Source organism: Urocitellus parryii, chromosome 4 (assembly GCF_045843805.1).
Source record: "Urocitellus parryii isolate mUroPar1 chromosome 4, mUroPar1.hap1, whole genome shotgun sequence".
NCBI lineage: Eukaryota > Metazoa > Chordata > Mammalia > Rodentia > Sciuridae > Urocitellus > Urocitellus parryii.
In genome coordinates this window covers 48,701,516-48,718,762 of record NC_135534.1, presented here as the reverse complement: position 1 = coordinate 48,718,762, position 17,247 = coordinate 48,701,516, and the positions used below count along the sequence as shown (strand labels likewise).

At 45.7% G+C, this 17,247-nt stretch overlaps 1 protein-coding gene across 1 annotated transcript in view; it reads left to right on the top strand.

Annotated features, from left to right (window-relative positions):
• Insc (INSC spindle orientation adaptor protein) overlaps positions 1-17,247 on the top strand; it is a 128,247-nt gene that overhangs the window by 28,322 nt on the left and 82,678 nt on the right. Inside the window, exon 2 of the mRNA XM_026398993.2 lies at positions 1,402-1,502. Coding sequence (XP_026254778.2) covers positions 1,402-1,502 — 101 coding nt within the window. The remainder of the gene's footprint in view (positions 1-1,401; positions 1,503-17,247) is intronic.

Here is a 17,247-nt window from a genome sequence, read left to right as displayed (position 1 = left end):
GATAGGATCTCTGTTTTCTGGGAAGGCTTACTTACTGACTTGGAGGAATTGGCAGAGGGAGAAGATGACAGGAGAAGGAGTATAGAGAAAGGCCCTCCAGGAGCAGAGAAGGGATAAGGTGAGGCAAATGGAGACTGACCAGTTAGTCTTATGAGGAAGGGGGGTGCTGTTATTTTGATGCAAATTGTGAGGCTCAGGTGAGCAACTTCGTCCTCAGAGCTGGCATTGGAAGTCTCTAGAATCCAGTTCACTTCTGTTTGTTAGGATGCTTCTGGCTGTGCAGAACAAAACCCCTCTCTCAGACTGACTTGAAACAAGAATTTTTATGTCTTAAATAATAGGAAGCCTGCAGATGGGCCAGACGGCAGGATTAGTTGATTCAGTGGCTCCAGAAGTTTTTTTAAAAAAAGATTTATTCTATTAATGAATTAACTGATTAATTAATTACTAGAGCTCAGACATTTTTTTTCCTCTGTATGCCCAGTCTGTTTTCTAGCTGTTCCTCTCATGATTACAAGATGGTCTCTAGCAGTAATGAAGTGAATTTGCATCCTTGCTCAGCTCTAGTAGGAGATACCATCTCACCTGGTACCTCTCTGGTAGGGGAAAGAAAACCTTTCCTAGGAAGGATCATTTGGTGGCTGAGTCTTATGCTTCTTCCGGATCAATCACTGGCAATTCAGATAAAATCACATCGTCGTGGGTTTGGGACAGTGACCACAATGCCAATTACAGACTCATGTTTTCTTATATATCTTAAGTACAATCATAGCCAATAACCCGGTGCTAGATGGTATATAGTTAAGGAATTAGCATGTAGAGTTGCCAGATCTAGCAAATCACATAGGATGCCCATGAAATGTGAATCAGACAAACTGTGGCTACATTTTTAGTACAGTATGTCCTCTGCAATATTTGTTGACCTGCTTGTCCCAGTATTTGGTACATATAAAAATGGGTCAGGTTAATGTTAGGCAATGTAACTGAGATCATGTGTCTTGCCTTATTTGTGTGAGGAACGCATTGTGTACTTTGATTTAAAAAAGAGGAGGCACTGAGCATGGTGGTGCACGCCTGTAATCCTTGCTATCAGGAGGCTGAGGCAGGAGGATCACAAGTTTGGGGCCAGCCTGTGACTACTTAGTGGGACACTGTCTCAAAATAAGATAAAAAGGAGACTGGGGACATAGCTCAGTGGTAGAATGCTTGCCTAGCATGTATGAGACCCTGGGTTCCATCCCTTGTACTGAAATTAAAAAAAAAAAAAAAAAAAAAAAAGGAGGAGGCCTGGAAGACCTTTCCTTCACATCTGCCTTGGCTCCTTGTGACCAGACCCAAGAGAAAGTGATTGCTTCATTTTCTTTGGGACCCTCATTGACTCATCCTGCCCTGTCTTTCCAGGGCCCCGACCGTTGTGGGCAGGCTTTGCTGCAGATTGGGATCAACATGATGGCATTGCCTGGGGGCCGCCACCTGGACTCCATTCCTCTTCCTGGGCAGCGGTAAGTCCTACAGCTAGTTTTCAGGGCTGGGAGAGGATTGAGCATAGAGCTTTCCTTGGCAAGTACTTGTGGCCCTGTTGGGCAGTATGGGTAGAGGGAGCGAAGGCGTGTGGTGAGCGGAGAGTGGAGCCCCCGTGAGAGGAGAAGGGCTTAGGCATATTTAGTCTGAAGAAAGAGACCTGTGGGGCCACCAGAGGTGCCTACACATATCCGAAAGGTCCATGTGGAGAAGCTGGTGCATATTTGATCCAACTGATCCCTGAAGCATGAGTCAGAACCAGTGGTGGATTTTGTAATGAAGGCCCTGTGTTCTGGAGACTCCTCGGTCAGGGACAACCCAGATGATCACTCTAATTTGGTTTGGTCTGCGGAGGAGCTTTGTAACCTGAGTGCTCAGGGCTTCACTTAGCCTCTTTTTGTGTTTTTCTAAGACATTTTGATGAGAGTTGTTTTGAGACAACAGGATCCAAATAGCCTTTGTAAGACTTTTAAATCTTTGTGTTTTTTTATTTATTTTTTATTCTAATGAGTTAAACATGACAGTAGAATGCACTTTGATACATCATACATAGATGGAGTATAATTTCCCTTTCTTCTGGTGGTACATGATGTGGAATCCCACTGGCCGTATATATATGTACATAGGGTAATAATGTCTGATTCATTTTCTATCCTTCCTACCTCTATGCCCCCTCCCCCCTTAACTCCTTTCTACCTAATCTAAAGTAACTCTATTCTTCCCTAGCCCCTGCTCCATTGTGAATTATAATCTGCATATCAGAGAAAACATTCAGGCTTTGTTTTTTGAGATGGCTTATTTCATTTAGCATGATATTCTCCAGCTTTATCCATCTACTGGCAAATGCCATAATTTCATTCTTCTTTAAGACTGAGTAATATCCCATTATATATATATATATATATAAAATCCATATATATATAATTTTCTCTATCCATTTATCTATTGAAGGGTACCTAATTTAGTTCCATAGTTTAGTAATTGTGAGTTAAGCTTCTATAAACATTGATGTGGCTGCACCACTGTAATATTCTGATTTTATATCCTTTGGGTATAAACCAAGGAGTGAGATAGCTGGGTCAAATGGTGGTTCCATTCGAAGTTTTCTGAGGAATCTCCATACTGCTTTCCATAATGGTTGCACCAATTTGCGACTAGCAATGTATAAGTGTATTTTTTCCCTCACATCCTTGCCAACATTTACTATTGTTTGTATTCTTAATAATTCCCATTCTGACTGGGGTGAGATGAAATCTTAGAGTAGTTTTGATTTGCATTTCTCTAATTGCTAGAGGTGTTGAACATTTTTTCATATATTTGTTGATGACTGTGTTTAGGAACTGTTTTGTTTTATTTTGTAGTGATTTGATATATTGCTAAAATCTTACCTTTACTCTGTCTATAATAACCCCCCCAACACTGAATTACCAGGGATGCAATCTACTCCAAAATTGATTATTTGCTAAGTTTGCTGGAATAGGGTTCCATGAAGGTATGAGTCTGCTTCCCCAAAGCCATTACTAAAAAAAGGTTTAGGAATTTGACATGTACTTCTTGCATGTTCTCTAGGACTCAGAACACTAGAAATATAATTAAGAATTTCCTGTACAGTCAGAGGTTGAGAGTAAAGGATCCCATGGGGACCATTATCTTCGCATGCAATGTCTATAAGGAAAAACTCAAAGATGGTGAGATACAAACCTGTCAGGATATGTGTACATTCTCAGAGATAGACTCTGCCTCTACGTGGTGGCTGATGGCATATCATGAAATGAGCCAGTGTGATCAGTTTTAAACACATGGTTTCAAAGCTGGGTTCTATTTCCTCCTAACTATGTGACCTATGCAAGTTCTTGAACCCCATCTGCATCTTGGTTCCTCATGTACAAGACAGGGATAATGATAGTACCTACTTCATAGGGTTGGTGTAAGGTTAAATGGCTTTATAGATGTAAAGTGTCCGTCACACACTGAGCGCAACATAGGGGAGCTCATGTTTAGTGAGTGCCTGCTGCATGTAAGGGCGTGTGTGCAGGTGGTCTTAGGAATTCTTCCAGAAACCCCTTCCCTAGTCCCTTATCATTAGTGGGTGATCGATCTCTCTGAGACAGTAAGAGATCACAGACAGACACTCCCTACAGCCTCATATTTTAAACCAGGAAAAAGTGGAACTGTTTTGGGTAGAGTGGAGTCTAAGTCAGCTTGCCCTGTGCTGCCCTGCCCAGGGCAAGATGATGGGCAGCAGCAACAGCTGTGGCAACAGGGTCCTGGGCTGGTTAGGTCAGAACCTGTGCTGGGGAAGAGAAGCAGTTTAGGGCAGTGGTTAGGAGTCCAAATTTCCTCAACTTGATTCTTGTTTCTGTTACTTATTAGCTATAACTCTGGGTTTCAGTTTCTTAATCTGTGAAATGGGAATAATTTATACTTACATCGTTGACTTGTCATGACGATATAAAGTGATGTGTATAAAGTGCCTGCCTGGCATATGGGAACTGCTCAGTCAGTGTTAATCTCCTCTTCAGAGGAGGAGGAGGTCCTCTGAGTAGAGGACTTGGGGTAAAGGTTACATCCTAGCACTTGTCAACCTGCTGGGAACCACTAACTTTATTTATTTATTTTCTCTCTCTCTTTCGACTTTCAATGTTCTCAGAAGGTTTAAGAATAAAAGGAAGTTAAATTACATGAAAATAATATAGGAATCTAATAATTTTCTTTTGGAGGCAGGGTAGGATTTTTTAACTCACCTTGTCCAGCAGATATCTTGAGAGGAAAACCCCAGTCTAACATGACTCCAAGGGTTCTGGCACCACGAAGACCTCAACATGGGGAAGTGTGTTTACATTCTCTTTATCCTTACAGTTCTGCTAGGCCAGGGGGTGCTGTAGATAGAGGGTTGCATTTCCTTTAGGGCGTTCACAGTCCAGCCTTGCCAGGCCTACCCAGAGCATCGTGGGAATACAATCCCTGGGCCTATTGACCTGGTAATCGGGTATGATCTGGGCTAATGTTCAAGGGCCACGCTCACAGAGCAGGTTCATAGGTATTTACAGGATATCAGAGGGGTTAATTTGTCCACTGTGATGTTGCATTGTAGTCAGACAATAGTGGCCACCTCTTCTTTCTTTCTGTTTCAAGCCGCCGAGGCGCTTCTGGTGAGGAATAAAGGCATGACTGTTGTCCCTGGATAAATAACTAATGCTGGATAATTGACTTCTTTCTGTCGTGTTGAATTTCAGTTGAACCCAAACTGACTTTCACTTTGAAGTGCCATTGTTCACTTCCGTGCACAAAAAAACATGAATACTGTCAGGTTGTGCAGGGTCATCCAGTATCCTCTGAACAGATGAGTCAGGTGGTTGGTATTGAGGTCCTTAAGGATACCAATTCTAGGTGTAGCCTCCTGGAAGAGAGGAGAGGGCAGGCAGCGACAGCTTCCTAGGCCAGGGATTGGGGTCCCATGTGAACTGGCATGGACCATGGGAGGCATTACGACAGGATGCAGCTGTCCTCAATGCTGATTGCTTCTGAAACTTCTGAAAAGATTTCATGTTTAGAAAAAAAAAATCAACAAAAAAAGAAAAAAACACCATATTCTCAGGGTCATTAATGTGAGCCTAAGTGGCTCAAAGCATAGAGGCCTTGGGCTCATATCCCAGCTCTACTTCTTACCAGCTCTGTGACCTTGGGCTGCTGCTTAACCTGTCTGAGCACCAAGTTTGTCTTGCATACTACAGAGGCTGTGAGGGATGCTTTAAAAATTGTGCAAGGGCCTAGGCACAGGAGGGAAGGGCTCTCTAGGTCCTCAGAGTGCCTCGCAGTGCACAATCCTCACTTCTAGAGTCATACCCAAGGAGCAAACCTTCTCCTTTAGGAGTGAAAACACTGTAAGTTCAGGGCAAAGCACCTCCCTAGAGGCCCAAGGATTAGTTGGTGAGAGTGAATAGGGCTGCAGATGAGCTCCCTGGGAAGCAGAGACTGTGCCTGCTCTGTCCCCACTGGTCTTCATTTGCTGCTTAGTTTCTGGGCACCTGTTGTTATGTCTGGGGTGCTGATCCTCCCACAGGCTCTGAATAAGGTAGTGATGCTGTTTAGATCTGGCCACAGTAATTATCAGTGTCCATGGTGGTCAGCATACTGGACCAGTCTGCCTGCCCCCAGGGATGTGCCCTCTACGATTACAGCATGGCTCTCATTTTTCTGCAGGGGTCTGGATGGACCAGTTCTTTGATTTAAGTGTCTTTATGGGAAGGTTTCTGAGAGGTAAGTTGGAAACCAGGGTCCATACAGGACCTTGTTCTGACATCTGTCTCTTTTCCTATGCCTTTTTATTATTTCTCTTACCTACAATCAAGGTAGGACATCTCGAAATTTTCTTCTCTGGATTCCTGCCAGTGAGGAGGTGAGGGTCCCCACTATTGACTAAAAGGCTGGCCTTAACCAACCCCCATAACAAAGCTGACTTACACTTCCTGCACTCCCTGTAACTTCGGTGCTTTTACACACACCCTTTACTGTGGCCCATGTGTGTAATTATTGTTAAACCTATTTCACAAATGAAGAAGTCAGAGGTTGGGTTCTCTGGGAAGCAGACTTTGAGGTGGAGTTCAGAGTTCAGGATGGTAACTGGGGATCCCCTTAGCTGAGCCAGTGTGTGTGGATGGGAGAGGAAGGAAGCAGAGCTGGGTGAGGGCGAAGCGGAGCAGCAGTGTTGGCTGGATGACAGTCACAGCTGACCTTGCAGAGTTAGTTGTTCCTTGCCCACGATGGTCAGGACCTTTAGGTCCCACCTCCCACCTCACTCTGCCATTGGAGTGTGTGTGTGTGTGTGTGTGTGTGTGTGTGTGTGTGTGTTTTATGGAGAAGCCAGTAGGCTGGGGATGCTCTAGTACTTTAAGTTAAGCAAACTTAAGCCCAACAGAAACAGAAAAATGGAACAAAAGACTTTACAAATCGGAAGTCATCAATTTCCCTCTAACTGGACTCTTTCCACTCCAACCTCTGTATGACTACCTCTTATGACTTCTGGGTTTAGTCAGTGGAGCTGGCTGCCCATGATGCTCCGAACCTCTTCTGGTTCTGAGCGATGCCCAATGAGTTGTTCTTTGCTCACATACACTCTGTGACATTTATTTTGTCTAAAGTTTCTCTTTAATAAGTGGGCATCTCTAAAAGGGATGTGACCTTAGGCCAGGTGGCTCTGAGACAGTATCTGGAGAGCTGAAAGTAGAAAGGTGTCCTCTGATGCTCCTAGCATTGCACTGGGGACAAGTCCTTCTGTAAATAGGATTCTGGGCAGGACATCACAATGTCTATGCCACAAGGAAACATAGGCTTTGAGAGGAGAAGTTAGGTGCCCTAGGGCAGACTGAAAAATAGCTGAACTAGGATACAAGTTCCGGACAGTTAGTGCTTTAACCTGAGTGCTGACCAATCCTCTAGGCAGACTGTTTTTGGTGCATCACACAAACAAGTCATTTACTTTTTTATTCAGGTGCTCACTTATTCATTACCTTTCAACAAAATTTTTCTACAATATATTTGTTGAGTGCAGGTCACATACCTTGTATAATTCTGTGTGTTGAGGACATGTTGGTGGCCTGGTTGGACATGGTCCCCTGCCCTCATAAAACTTGTATTTCCTCTAGTAATTTCTCTTGGTCGCCTGATCAAGTCTGGATTTATGGCAAGTGTGACTTTCATATGAATCCTTTCATTGTGAGTGATTCACTTTCTCACATGGTTTCTGTTCAGCCTGGGGTTTGAGATGAGTTGGGGCCGCATGCAGCTGCAGGTAGTGATGGACAGCCTTCTGGGTTGGCCCTGGCCTGCTGGGGAGGAATCCAGCTTTCCTAAACCAACGGAGGCCATCTCTAGCTAGTCTGTCTCCAAGTTGATAATGGCTTACATGTGTGCACCCCTGATCTGTGGCTGGTTTTCTGCTGCTGGGTCATTTTCTATGCCTGTGGTGAAATGTGCAGACTGTAATTGTCCATGGTATAATTGGGCATTTTTCTGTTGCTTAAGCCAAAAGAAAGGCCAATCAAAACTAGAATTAAGTTCTCTACCTTCTTCCATTTCCCAAGAGAAATCCACAGAAATACAGAGTGTGACCTTGATGAGGGACAATGATTCAATAGTTCTTTTTAAGAAGAGAGGCTGGATTTAAATTCCCATGCAGTGCTGGGAACTGGGATCACAGAGGCATTGAATATTGTTGCTGGAAGTTTGCTTGGAGCTCAACTATGCCATCCCTTCATTATAAGATGAGGAAACTGAGGCTCAGAAAGGAGTATGGAACTGTCACACGCTCTATAGGCCTTTCCCTGCTGTGTGGAGGAGTCCTCCCTTCTCTGGACTGTGTTTCTTAAGCTCATTCTCCCATCCAGCCTCCAGGAATCTCTTCACCAATGGTCTGTAATAGAGGGACAATTTTACTCATCTACTCATTCATTCAAAAGGGAGTTGGTATTTGGATTGACAGCTTACTTTGAGCCATGCGCTGAGTGATCCAATTGTGATTGATGGCATATATCCTCTTCTCTATCAATGACAAATGTCCTGAGGTCCTGAGGACTGAATTTGTACCTGATTCATTTGTGTTCTGTGTTTAGCATGCATAGAGTAGGAGCTCCATAAATGGTTGTTAAATGAATATATGTTTAGTAAGTGTTTGATGAACGAAAGACAAACCCTTGGCTAGGGAGTCTCAGGTGAGTAAAAAAGCTTGGATTTGGTTCTTTTCTCCAGGACACTCTTCTGTCTCCAAGAATCTTTTCATGTTTTGTGGGGGTAGAAAACCACTGTTTGGAGTGGGAGCCAAAGGTTTAATTGTCTGGAGGAGTCAGAGGGTTGGAGAGATGTTCTTTTTCCTTCTAAAGAAGAGTAATTCAGAGATATTTTTAGTCTTCACTTTGAAGTTCACTGGAAAGAGAGTCTATAATTTTCTCATCAAATCTCTGGTAGGAAAGCACAGTGCAGTGGGGAGCAAGGATTAGGAGCCAGGGGTCAGCCTTCCACCAACCTGCTGCGTGTCCTTGTGCAATCCTTATCCCTCTCCGAGCTTTAGTTTCTATATTTGAGGAAGAGAAGATGACCCAAAGACCCTTACAGCTTTAACAATCTAGGAGTCTATAAGTGATTATTATTTTATTTTTTAAAAAAATATTTATTTATTTATTAGTTATTGGCGGACACAACATCTTTGTTTGTATGTGGTGCTGAGGATCGAACCCGGGCCGCACGCATACCAGGAGAGCACGCTACCTCTTGAGCCACATCCCCAGCCCCTATAAGTGATTTTTAGGTGGCCTTTCCCTTTTCTGGACAAAAATGTCCCATTCTAATGCCACAGGGCTGGGAAAGCAATCCCATATAAAAGCAAAGTCTCATTCTTTCCTATGAAATGCACAAAGGGGTCTAGTGTTTGCCTTCTAACTGGGATGGAAATCACAGAGCATACCAGCATGGAAGCTCTTCTAGAATGTGGGGGAGTTCCCATTTTGGTTTTATAGAAGCTCCTTGGTATGGCCAGGAGATGCGTCCTAAGAGGGGTGGTGCCTGATTTGATAAATTATAATGCAGTTAAGTCCATGGATCCCCAGTGTCTAATGTGCTTCAGGACCTACCCAGTCATTTTCAACTCCATTGCCACCCCTCTGCCTAATTTGGTAAATTGCCGTCTTCTCAACACACCATTCCAGAACTCTACTCATTTGCCTGTGGTGTTTCTCCTGTCTGACATGCTATCCTCTTGCAATTCCTGATGAACTTGGCATTCTATAAGGATGAGCCTGGGAAACCTACTGAAACACCCTAACTCGGGTTAAGCATCCCTTCTTTGTTCTTGGTTAACTTCAAAGTGCCCACGATTGTTCATTTACTGAATTGTTTTCTAGTAAGTATTTACCTAGTGCCCATGAAGTGCCAGGGTTGCTCCAAGTGGAGTGACTATGTCCCTGTGCAGGAAAAGGACTTGCCCTCATGTGCACGATATTCTGGTCTCTTCCTGTGCGGGCCTGCACATGGTAGATTTTGGAAGGCTATTTCCAAATGTGTTTGATATAGTAAAGCATCTCTTTACAAAGAACTCACTTCACACAGCACGCAGAAAAGAGTGAGGCTGAGAAATCCAAATTCCAGACTTCTAGAAGGCTCTTAAATAAGTTCAATTTGAAGGGAGAAGAAAAAGTGAGTCAAGAAGAGAACAGCCATGGATTTCCACAAATGATTGACCCCAGCGTGGTGGGGAAGCTGGATGCCAGGCCCGCAGGATCAGCTGGGAATGGGGAACTGGTACTGTTAGCTGGAGGCCAAGGCGGAGGTCTGATGTTCTGGCATCTAAAGCGTCAGTCATAGTGATCTTTCTCCAGTGGTGGGTTTGGAGAATGAAGAGGGCCATCCAACAACCAAGGGCAGAGAGAGGGCAAGGCCTGTGAGGGGGTGGAAAAACCCCAAGGAAGTCAAGAGTCCTGTGAGGGTCACTTGCCTGCGTCACTGTTTGCATGGTCTCTTCCCTACGCCGCTGACCTTCTGCTGCAAATTCATCAGAGATCTGTGCTGATGAGACTAGGGTCAGCAGTTCTGCCCTGAATTTTTAGCAACATGCCTCCATTGTCTCTCAGAAAAAAAAAATGAACAAGGGTTTGAAAAATGGCTAGCTGCACCACAGGCTTTAAATGATGATAAGCTTTAAAAAGGCAGCAATATGTCAGATCAAGTCAATCTTGCATCGTGGAAAGAGTCCCAGCTTTGCATTTGAGGGTTTGAATAGCAGTGAAACTGCCTGAGACCATCAGGAGCATAGCATCATAGATAAGTGGCCATGTCACTTACCCCACCAAATCCCGGTTAGGGTAATTCCATGGGATTGGTGTGAGGGTTAAATGAGCAATGAAGACTGAGTCAAGCAATCAGCACAGTAATAGCCACTCATCAATTTTGGTTTTGCTATCATTGTTAGCAGTGAGGTTCAGGCAAGTTATATAATGCCCCAAACCTCAGTTTCTACATCTATAAAATGGGTGTGGCAATCTCCTGCCATCAAACTGCTGTGAGAGCTGAAGCAGAGTACACAGGGGTTCTATAATTGCTAATCCTCCCCGTTTATGGTATGGGTAATTAGTTCCCTCTGACTTTTTAACAATCCTGGGGAAATATTTTGGGGAGCACATTGTTTCATCCTGTAATTCCTTGGAATAGGATTTTGTTACTCTCTTCCCTGACTCTAGCCCCACCCTAGTTAACTCTGACTTAAAAAAAAAAAATCACTGGGCTGGTAGTCTAGTGTGTGGAGAGGACTGTGGTTGCCTCTGGCTTTGTGCTTGCCGTCAGCCAGACTCCACAAAGCCCAGATTTAGGGGCTTGGTCACCTCATTCCAGATGTCGGGGAAGGCCTCTGTCAGAGAATATCAAGTGGGGTGACAGAGCGGGCAGGCATCTTCTGGCAACTGGGAAGAACACCTAGGAGCTCTCACCGTCTGGGATGCCCTTCCTGCTGGGCAGGCACAGGGGCAGTTTTCACAGCATCAAGTTCAGATTCTAGTTTGCCATGGACCCTCAGGAACTTGAACTTTAGTCCTGGCTCAGGCCCCTCTTGCTTCTTGGCCAGAGACCCTCCAGGCTTCTGACTGGTGGCTTCCCACCAGGAAGGGTTGTGACTCATTGCCAGTCCATGTGCCTTGACCTCAACTTTCAATCCTCGTCCCCTGTATGAGTAAGAGGATCAGTCGTTTATACTTGCAAAGGAAAAATTTCACGCACAGCGAGATGGCATCTTGAAGTTCATGGCTGAGGACAGTTGATCTGGGAGTTGGCTGGCGTGAGGACAGCAGGAGCCCCTACCACAGAGCCAGAATTGCCTGTTTAACCAGACTTTTTATGTTGGGTCAGTCAGCAAATCCAACAGGAGAGGCGAAGCCCCGAGAGCTAATGACAGAGAGTCAGGCAAGCCATGCAATTATGGGATGTTCAGTGCCAACACAGTCCAAACCCTAATGAGCTGCAGTCTCTAGGCTGCAAAATTGAGAAGAGCAGCTAATTATGTGGCGGCACAGTGACCTAGGCTGGGAGTGGATGGGCTGTGGTGGGGCCACGGTGGGTTCACCAGCCCTGGCCTCCTCCCTGGGAAAGCGTGGGGACTCTGATGGACCTGTCTGCAGGGCCTGAGCCCCATTTCTGCTGTGGCCCTATGTTCTCCAGTTGTCAAACGAGCTCGTCCCTGATGTTTCCCGTTTCAGGAAGGGCAGCTTCCGTGGCCCAGGCCAGAAACCCAGGAGCAACTTTGATCCTTTCCTCTCCTTCCCCTCACCCTCCTCTCCCAGATCACCTACTTCTTCCCATCCCACATCCCTGCTTTAGACTTCTGACATCTCTTTCAGTTTTATGGCTGTCACCTCTCAGTGGCCATGCTCCTGACAAGGGCCTGTTCTAACGACTCACTGAACAATTACGTCTCTGCCCTCCTTGCAAATGCTTTCAGTGTCTTTAAATTGCCTTCAGGACTAAGTCCAAATTCACAACCATGGCATCCAAGGCCTTTGATCAGCTGGCCTGTGTCTCTCTTCAGAACCTTCTGGTCACTCCCTCACGCGCCCCGATGCTTTAGTCCAGTGGAATTTCCTGCCGTATTGCTATTTGTGGGCCTCTAGGCCTTTGCACATGGTTTCCCTTTCCAGAGGAGTCCTCTTGCCTTGTCATCCTGGCCCACTCCTCTCCTCGAAGAACCAGGGCAAATGTCATTTCCTGTGTGTAAATATTCCCAGGCGAAATCAGCCTCCATCCTCTGTGATCCTGCGCTGTCCTGCTTGTGGCTTCTTGAAGGCAAAGCCATGTTTAGTTTTCAAAAGCCGAGACTCTGGACCTCAGAGGCCTGGGTGTGAGTGATGGCTCCACCATGTGCTCACCCTGTGGCCTCTCTGGACAGAAGTTTCCTCGTGTGTAAATCAAGTGACGACTGTACTTCTCTCACAGAGCTGGGGGCAGAATAAAAGGAGATCATTTATTCAGAGGCTTAGAACCCTGCCTGGCCTTTTACTGGAACCCAACCCATGAGCTGCTGTTGTAATTCTTATCGAGTTGAGTCATTGGTGTCTTCTGGCCTCTTTGGGGGTCTTGGCTGAGCTCTGTGAGGCCTGAGATTTTTCTCCTGTTCAACTTTGTAGCCCTAGCCTCTAGATCAGGGATGGTCTAGATCAGACCTACAGGAAGTACCCCGCCCTAGCCTGGCCTGTCAGGAGCTGGTGGGTCTGTGGGTTAGCGTTTCATCACTGTGGCTAAAACAATTGTCAAGAACAACTTAGAAGAGGAAAAAATTTATTTTGGCTCATGGATTCAGAGGGTTCAGTTCATAGTCTTCTGGCTTCATTGCTTTGGGCCTGAGGTGAGGCAGAACATCATGGCGGAAGGGCACCGTGGAGGAAAGCTGCTCAGCTGCCCTTCAGGGGGAACTGTGCGGCCTGTGCAGCCCGAGGTGAAGGACTTCTGTCCCTTGAGTCAGTCCACAAGTGGAGGCAGAGAATCTGTGGTTGGAGCCAGAGGCTGGGAGGTGGCATGGGGACCCGTGGAGGGAGGGTCCCCATGGTGGGGGGACCAGAGCCTGATGGGCTTTCTGAAGCCTTGAAGATGGTACAGTGACCAGCCAGCTCTCGGAAACCCTCTAGAGGTGATTTCTATTGTCTTCTTTTTCTCTAATAGAACCATGCAGTGGTCTCAGGATGGCCACAGACATATCAGATCTGAGAGTTCTCCTGAATGTTCCATTTTGGCAAATGGAGACTTTCCCTTTTCTGGAGGGATGGTACCAGAGATTGAACTCAGAGGCACTGAACCACGGAGCCTCATCTCCAGCCCTATTTTGTATTTTATTTAGAGACAGGGTCTCACTGAGTTGCTTAGCACCTTGCCATTGCTGAGGCTGGCTCTGAACTCATGATCCTCCTGCTTTAGCCTCTGGAGCTACTGGGATGACAGGTGTGTGCCACTCCACCTGATGAAACTTTCTCCTTAATGAAGAGAGAAGAACAGAACAGAAAATACACACCTGAACTATTTAAGAGTACACATAAGGCTGAAGGCTGTGCACGAGCACAGGAATAACAGAATTCATGTCCATTTATATAGTTTTTAACCTGACATTGCAGAATAGACATGGAAACAGAACCTACCCCTTCACAAAGTGGTTTTAGTGCAATTTAAGAAGGTCCAGTGAGCTGGTTTTGGAGCCAAACACTGCCACTTACAAGCTGTGCAATCTCAGATGGGTTAGGGGTTGGGGTAGGGTTACCTCCCTTCACTAAGCTTCAGTTTCCTCATATGTGAAAGTGAGACTGTAGGAGTAACCCCTCACTAGATGAGATAATGCACAAGACGTCCATATAATTGGTACAGGGCCTGCCCTCAATAAATGTTTCTATAATGATCATGCATTTTTCTTCCCTTGACTCCCACAACCCAGTAAGACTAATGGTTGCAATGCAGACTATTGTCACTCCCATTTGAAAGATTTTTGAGCTTAATTAAGTCCCATAGCTATACACTGAGCATCTTCCGTGTGTCAGGGTCAGTACTGGGATGGCATGTAGAGGGGACAAGGCAGACACAGGCTGCCCCTGCATACAGCCTAGTGGGTAAAGCAGACATTTACAAGGAATTAAACCATTGAGTTAAACTAGCGTGTGACAGAAGGGAGACAGGGTGAAAAAGACACCTGGGACGTGTGGAGCATGGACTCATTTGGGAGCCAGGCAGGCCTCCTTTGGAGGAGGCATTTAGGCCCAGACTTCAGGGCTGTGTAGGAGTTGGCAAGGTGAAGAGGAGGTAGGAGGAGCAGAGGCTGGGAGGCTGGGACTCAGAGCAGAGGCACTGGGCGAAAATGAGCAGGCGAGGAACTGAGGCTCGGAGAGGGCAAGGGTCACGCCAGGTGGGAGTGGGAGGAGGTGGTAGTGCCTAGTCAGGGGTTCTTGCTGCTAACTGCCATACAGATACCGACCGCACCTACATACATGTACACATGTACGAGGTTAAAAGATAAGATAGGCTGTACATGAAAGGCCGGGGGAGTTAATAATAGCTTCTCTCAATCAGAGGACACCTAGAATGCCAAGAGTTCAGGAGATGGGCTCTGAGTCGTCAGAGAGGAGGCTGCTGTCAGATGCACACATTGGCTCCTGGGACTGGAAACAGCCACCTGGAGTCAGAATCGGGCTCCTTGGCTTTCTGAAATGGAAATAGCAATGAACCCTATGAGCATGTAGGACAGACTGCAGGGTGGGGAGAGGCCAGGCTTTGGAGTCAGGCAGACCTGGACTGAAGTCTTGGCACTGTCATTGATGAGCTATAGGAAGTTCTCTGAGCCTCCATTTTCCTTGTCTGTGAAATGAGGATAATAAATGCCATTTTTTTTTTAGTTTGTTTGTTTGTTTTGGTACTGGACATTAAACTCAGGGCCACTTGACCACTGAGCCACATCCCCATCCCTGTTTTGCCTTTTTTAAATTTAGGAACAGGGTCTCACTGAGTTTGCTTAGCAAGCCTCACCATTGCTGAGGTTGGTTTTGAACTTGTGATCCTCCCACCTCAGCCTCCTGAGCTGCTGGGATTACAAGTGTGTGCTGCCATGCCAGGCTTTAAAATAGCATTTTTATGAATATGAGTAGATAGTGTGTATGCAGTATTTCATATGTGGATGGTATGCAGAAGGTACTCTAAATGTTTCTCTTATAGCATGCTTGGAACTGTGCTATATTAAAAATAAAGACTTGTTTGAGTAGTTGTATTCATTCTCTACCCTCTTATCAATGGAGAGAGGCCACACCTGGAGAAATGGGTGTGACAAAGTGATGGGGTAGTGTCATCCTCACTACTGCTTCACAAATAACTCCCAGTTATTAGCATCAGAGTGCTAATAACTGGGAGTTATTAGCCTGCTCCCCTTGCCAGCATTCCTGGAGTTGCTTGGTATGTAGGGTCTGCTCTCTGACCAAGTTACCTGGAGCAGTTTCATTTAGAAAAATGATCAGGAACAGATCCACCTAACATTAAGTTGGTGGGAGGAGCAGTAGCATTGGGGTTTCTGAGTATTGCCAATGGGAGGATTCCCCTGCTCATTCCTGAAGCATGGAGATAGGCCAGAGCCCCTAGGAGCACAGAGGTGAAGAGTCCACCTGTAGCAGGATTGGTCGCTGAAGGAGGCACTGTACAGAGCCCACTGGACGAGAGGAAACCTCTTTGCTGTTTCTGGCGTGACACTGACGGGGCAGTAGCAGGCTGGAAGCAGAGGTGGTGTGAGAGGCTGAGCACCATAGATCCGTGAAGACTCCGAGCTGAACATGAGGACGTGGAGAGATTAGGGATGTAGAGAAGGGGAACTGTCTGCCACTAACACAAAACCAATGCCCATGAGGATCTGTGCTGATGCCCTGCAGCATGGGATTCAGAAGTAGATCAGAAGCAGAACAATGAAATTATTGGAAAATTTGAACAAGATCAAGTAGCTGCATTTCTCATTGTCCTGCTTGGCTTGGGCTTCACCCGTGCCTTAGAGCAGAGGGTTTGGAAGTTAAAACCCTGACCACATTATAAATAATTTATAGCTTGTTGTATAAATGGTTATGCTTAAATTAACTGCTTAGTAAACAGTGTATATTTCCCTGCATAGTGAGGTTAAGTCATTCTAAGTTCATCGCTGTGTTGTTTCTAAAAAGCCCCCAGGGAGAGCCTCACGGGTTGGATTAGAGGGAGGCATATGGGTTGGGTGGACCCGGCTGACATCAATGACAAGATTCCATTGAGGACTTGGGAAGTATTCTGTTTACGCAGAGGGAAACCCAAAGTGCTTGCGATGGCTGCCAAGGCCACCTGGGATCCAGCCTGGTCCCTTTTCTGAGTTCATCTCCTACTAATCTTTCTCTTGCTTACTCCATAGCCACACGTATCCCCAAACTGTCTCCAGTGAGCCAGGCGTGCTCCCTCCCAGGGCCTTTGCACAGCCTCTGTCCCCTGCCTGGAACACTCTGTACCAAATTGCAGCATGCCAGATTCCTCACCCAATAAACTCTAACTCTGACCACATGCTTCCCACATGGGCAATTTTGAACCTTATTATTCTACCTCTACTTTTAATATAAATGATCTGTTTAACATACTGCCAGGGCAGGGTCACCTTGCTTCCCCACTTCAGGCTGATTTTTCCTTGAGTCCACACCCACCACAGGAAAGAAGCAATCCAGATTTTGAGGGTGGCCTCAGAAGATCTCAGAAATGAGTATTTCCCAAATTAACAATCGAATCACAATGCCAACAGAGAGCACGTGGAATGTTGCCTTGAATCGCCTCTTTAAAAGCCTCCTGTCCCTGCTGATGGGCAGAATCACAGCCTGTGGGATGGGAGTCCCTTGTGTTTCTCCTTTGCTAGCAAAGCAATAAACCTTTTTTGTTTTTCTCCAAAACCAAACTAAACCAACCAAACAAAAAACCCCCCACCCCCCCAAAAACAAAATAAAATAACGACAAAAACCACCAAGCGAAACAAAACAAAAAGACCCCAGACTATATGATTTTTAAAACTGATTACACTTACCATTATTATCTGTTTTCCCTGCTGTAATGCATCCTCTGCAAGGACAGGCATGTTGGTTTGATCTGCTCCCTAGCGTAGCCTAAGCAGCTGGAACAGTCCTGGTATTTAGTAGGCTATAAGTGAATATTTGTTGAGTGAATGGATGGATATTT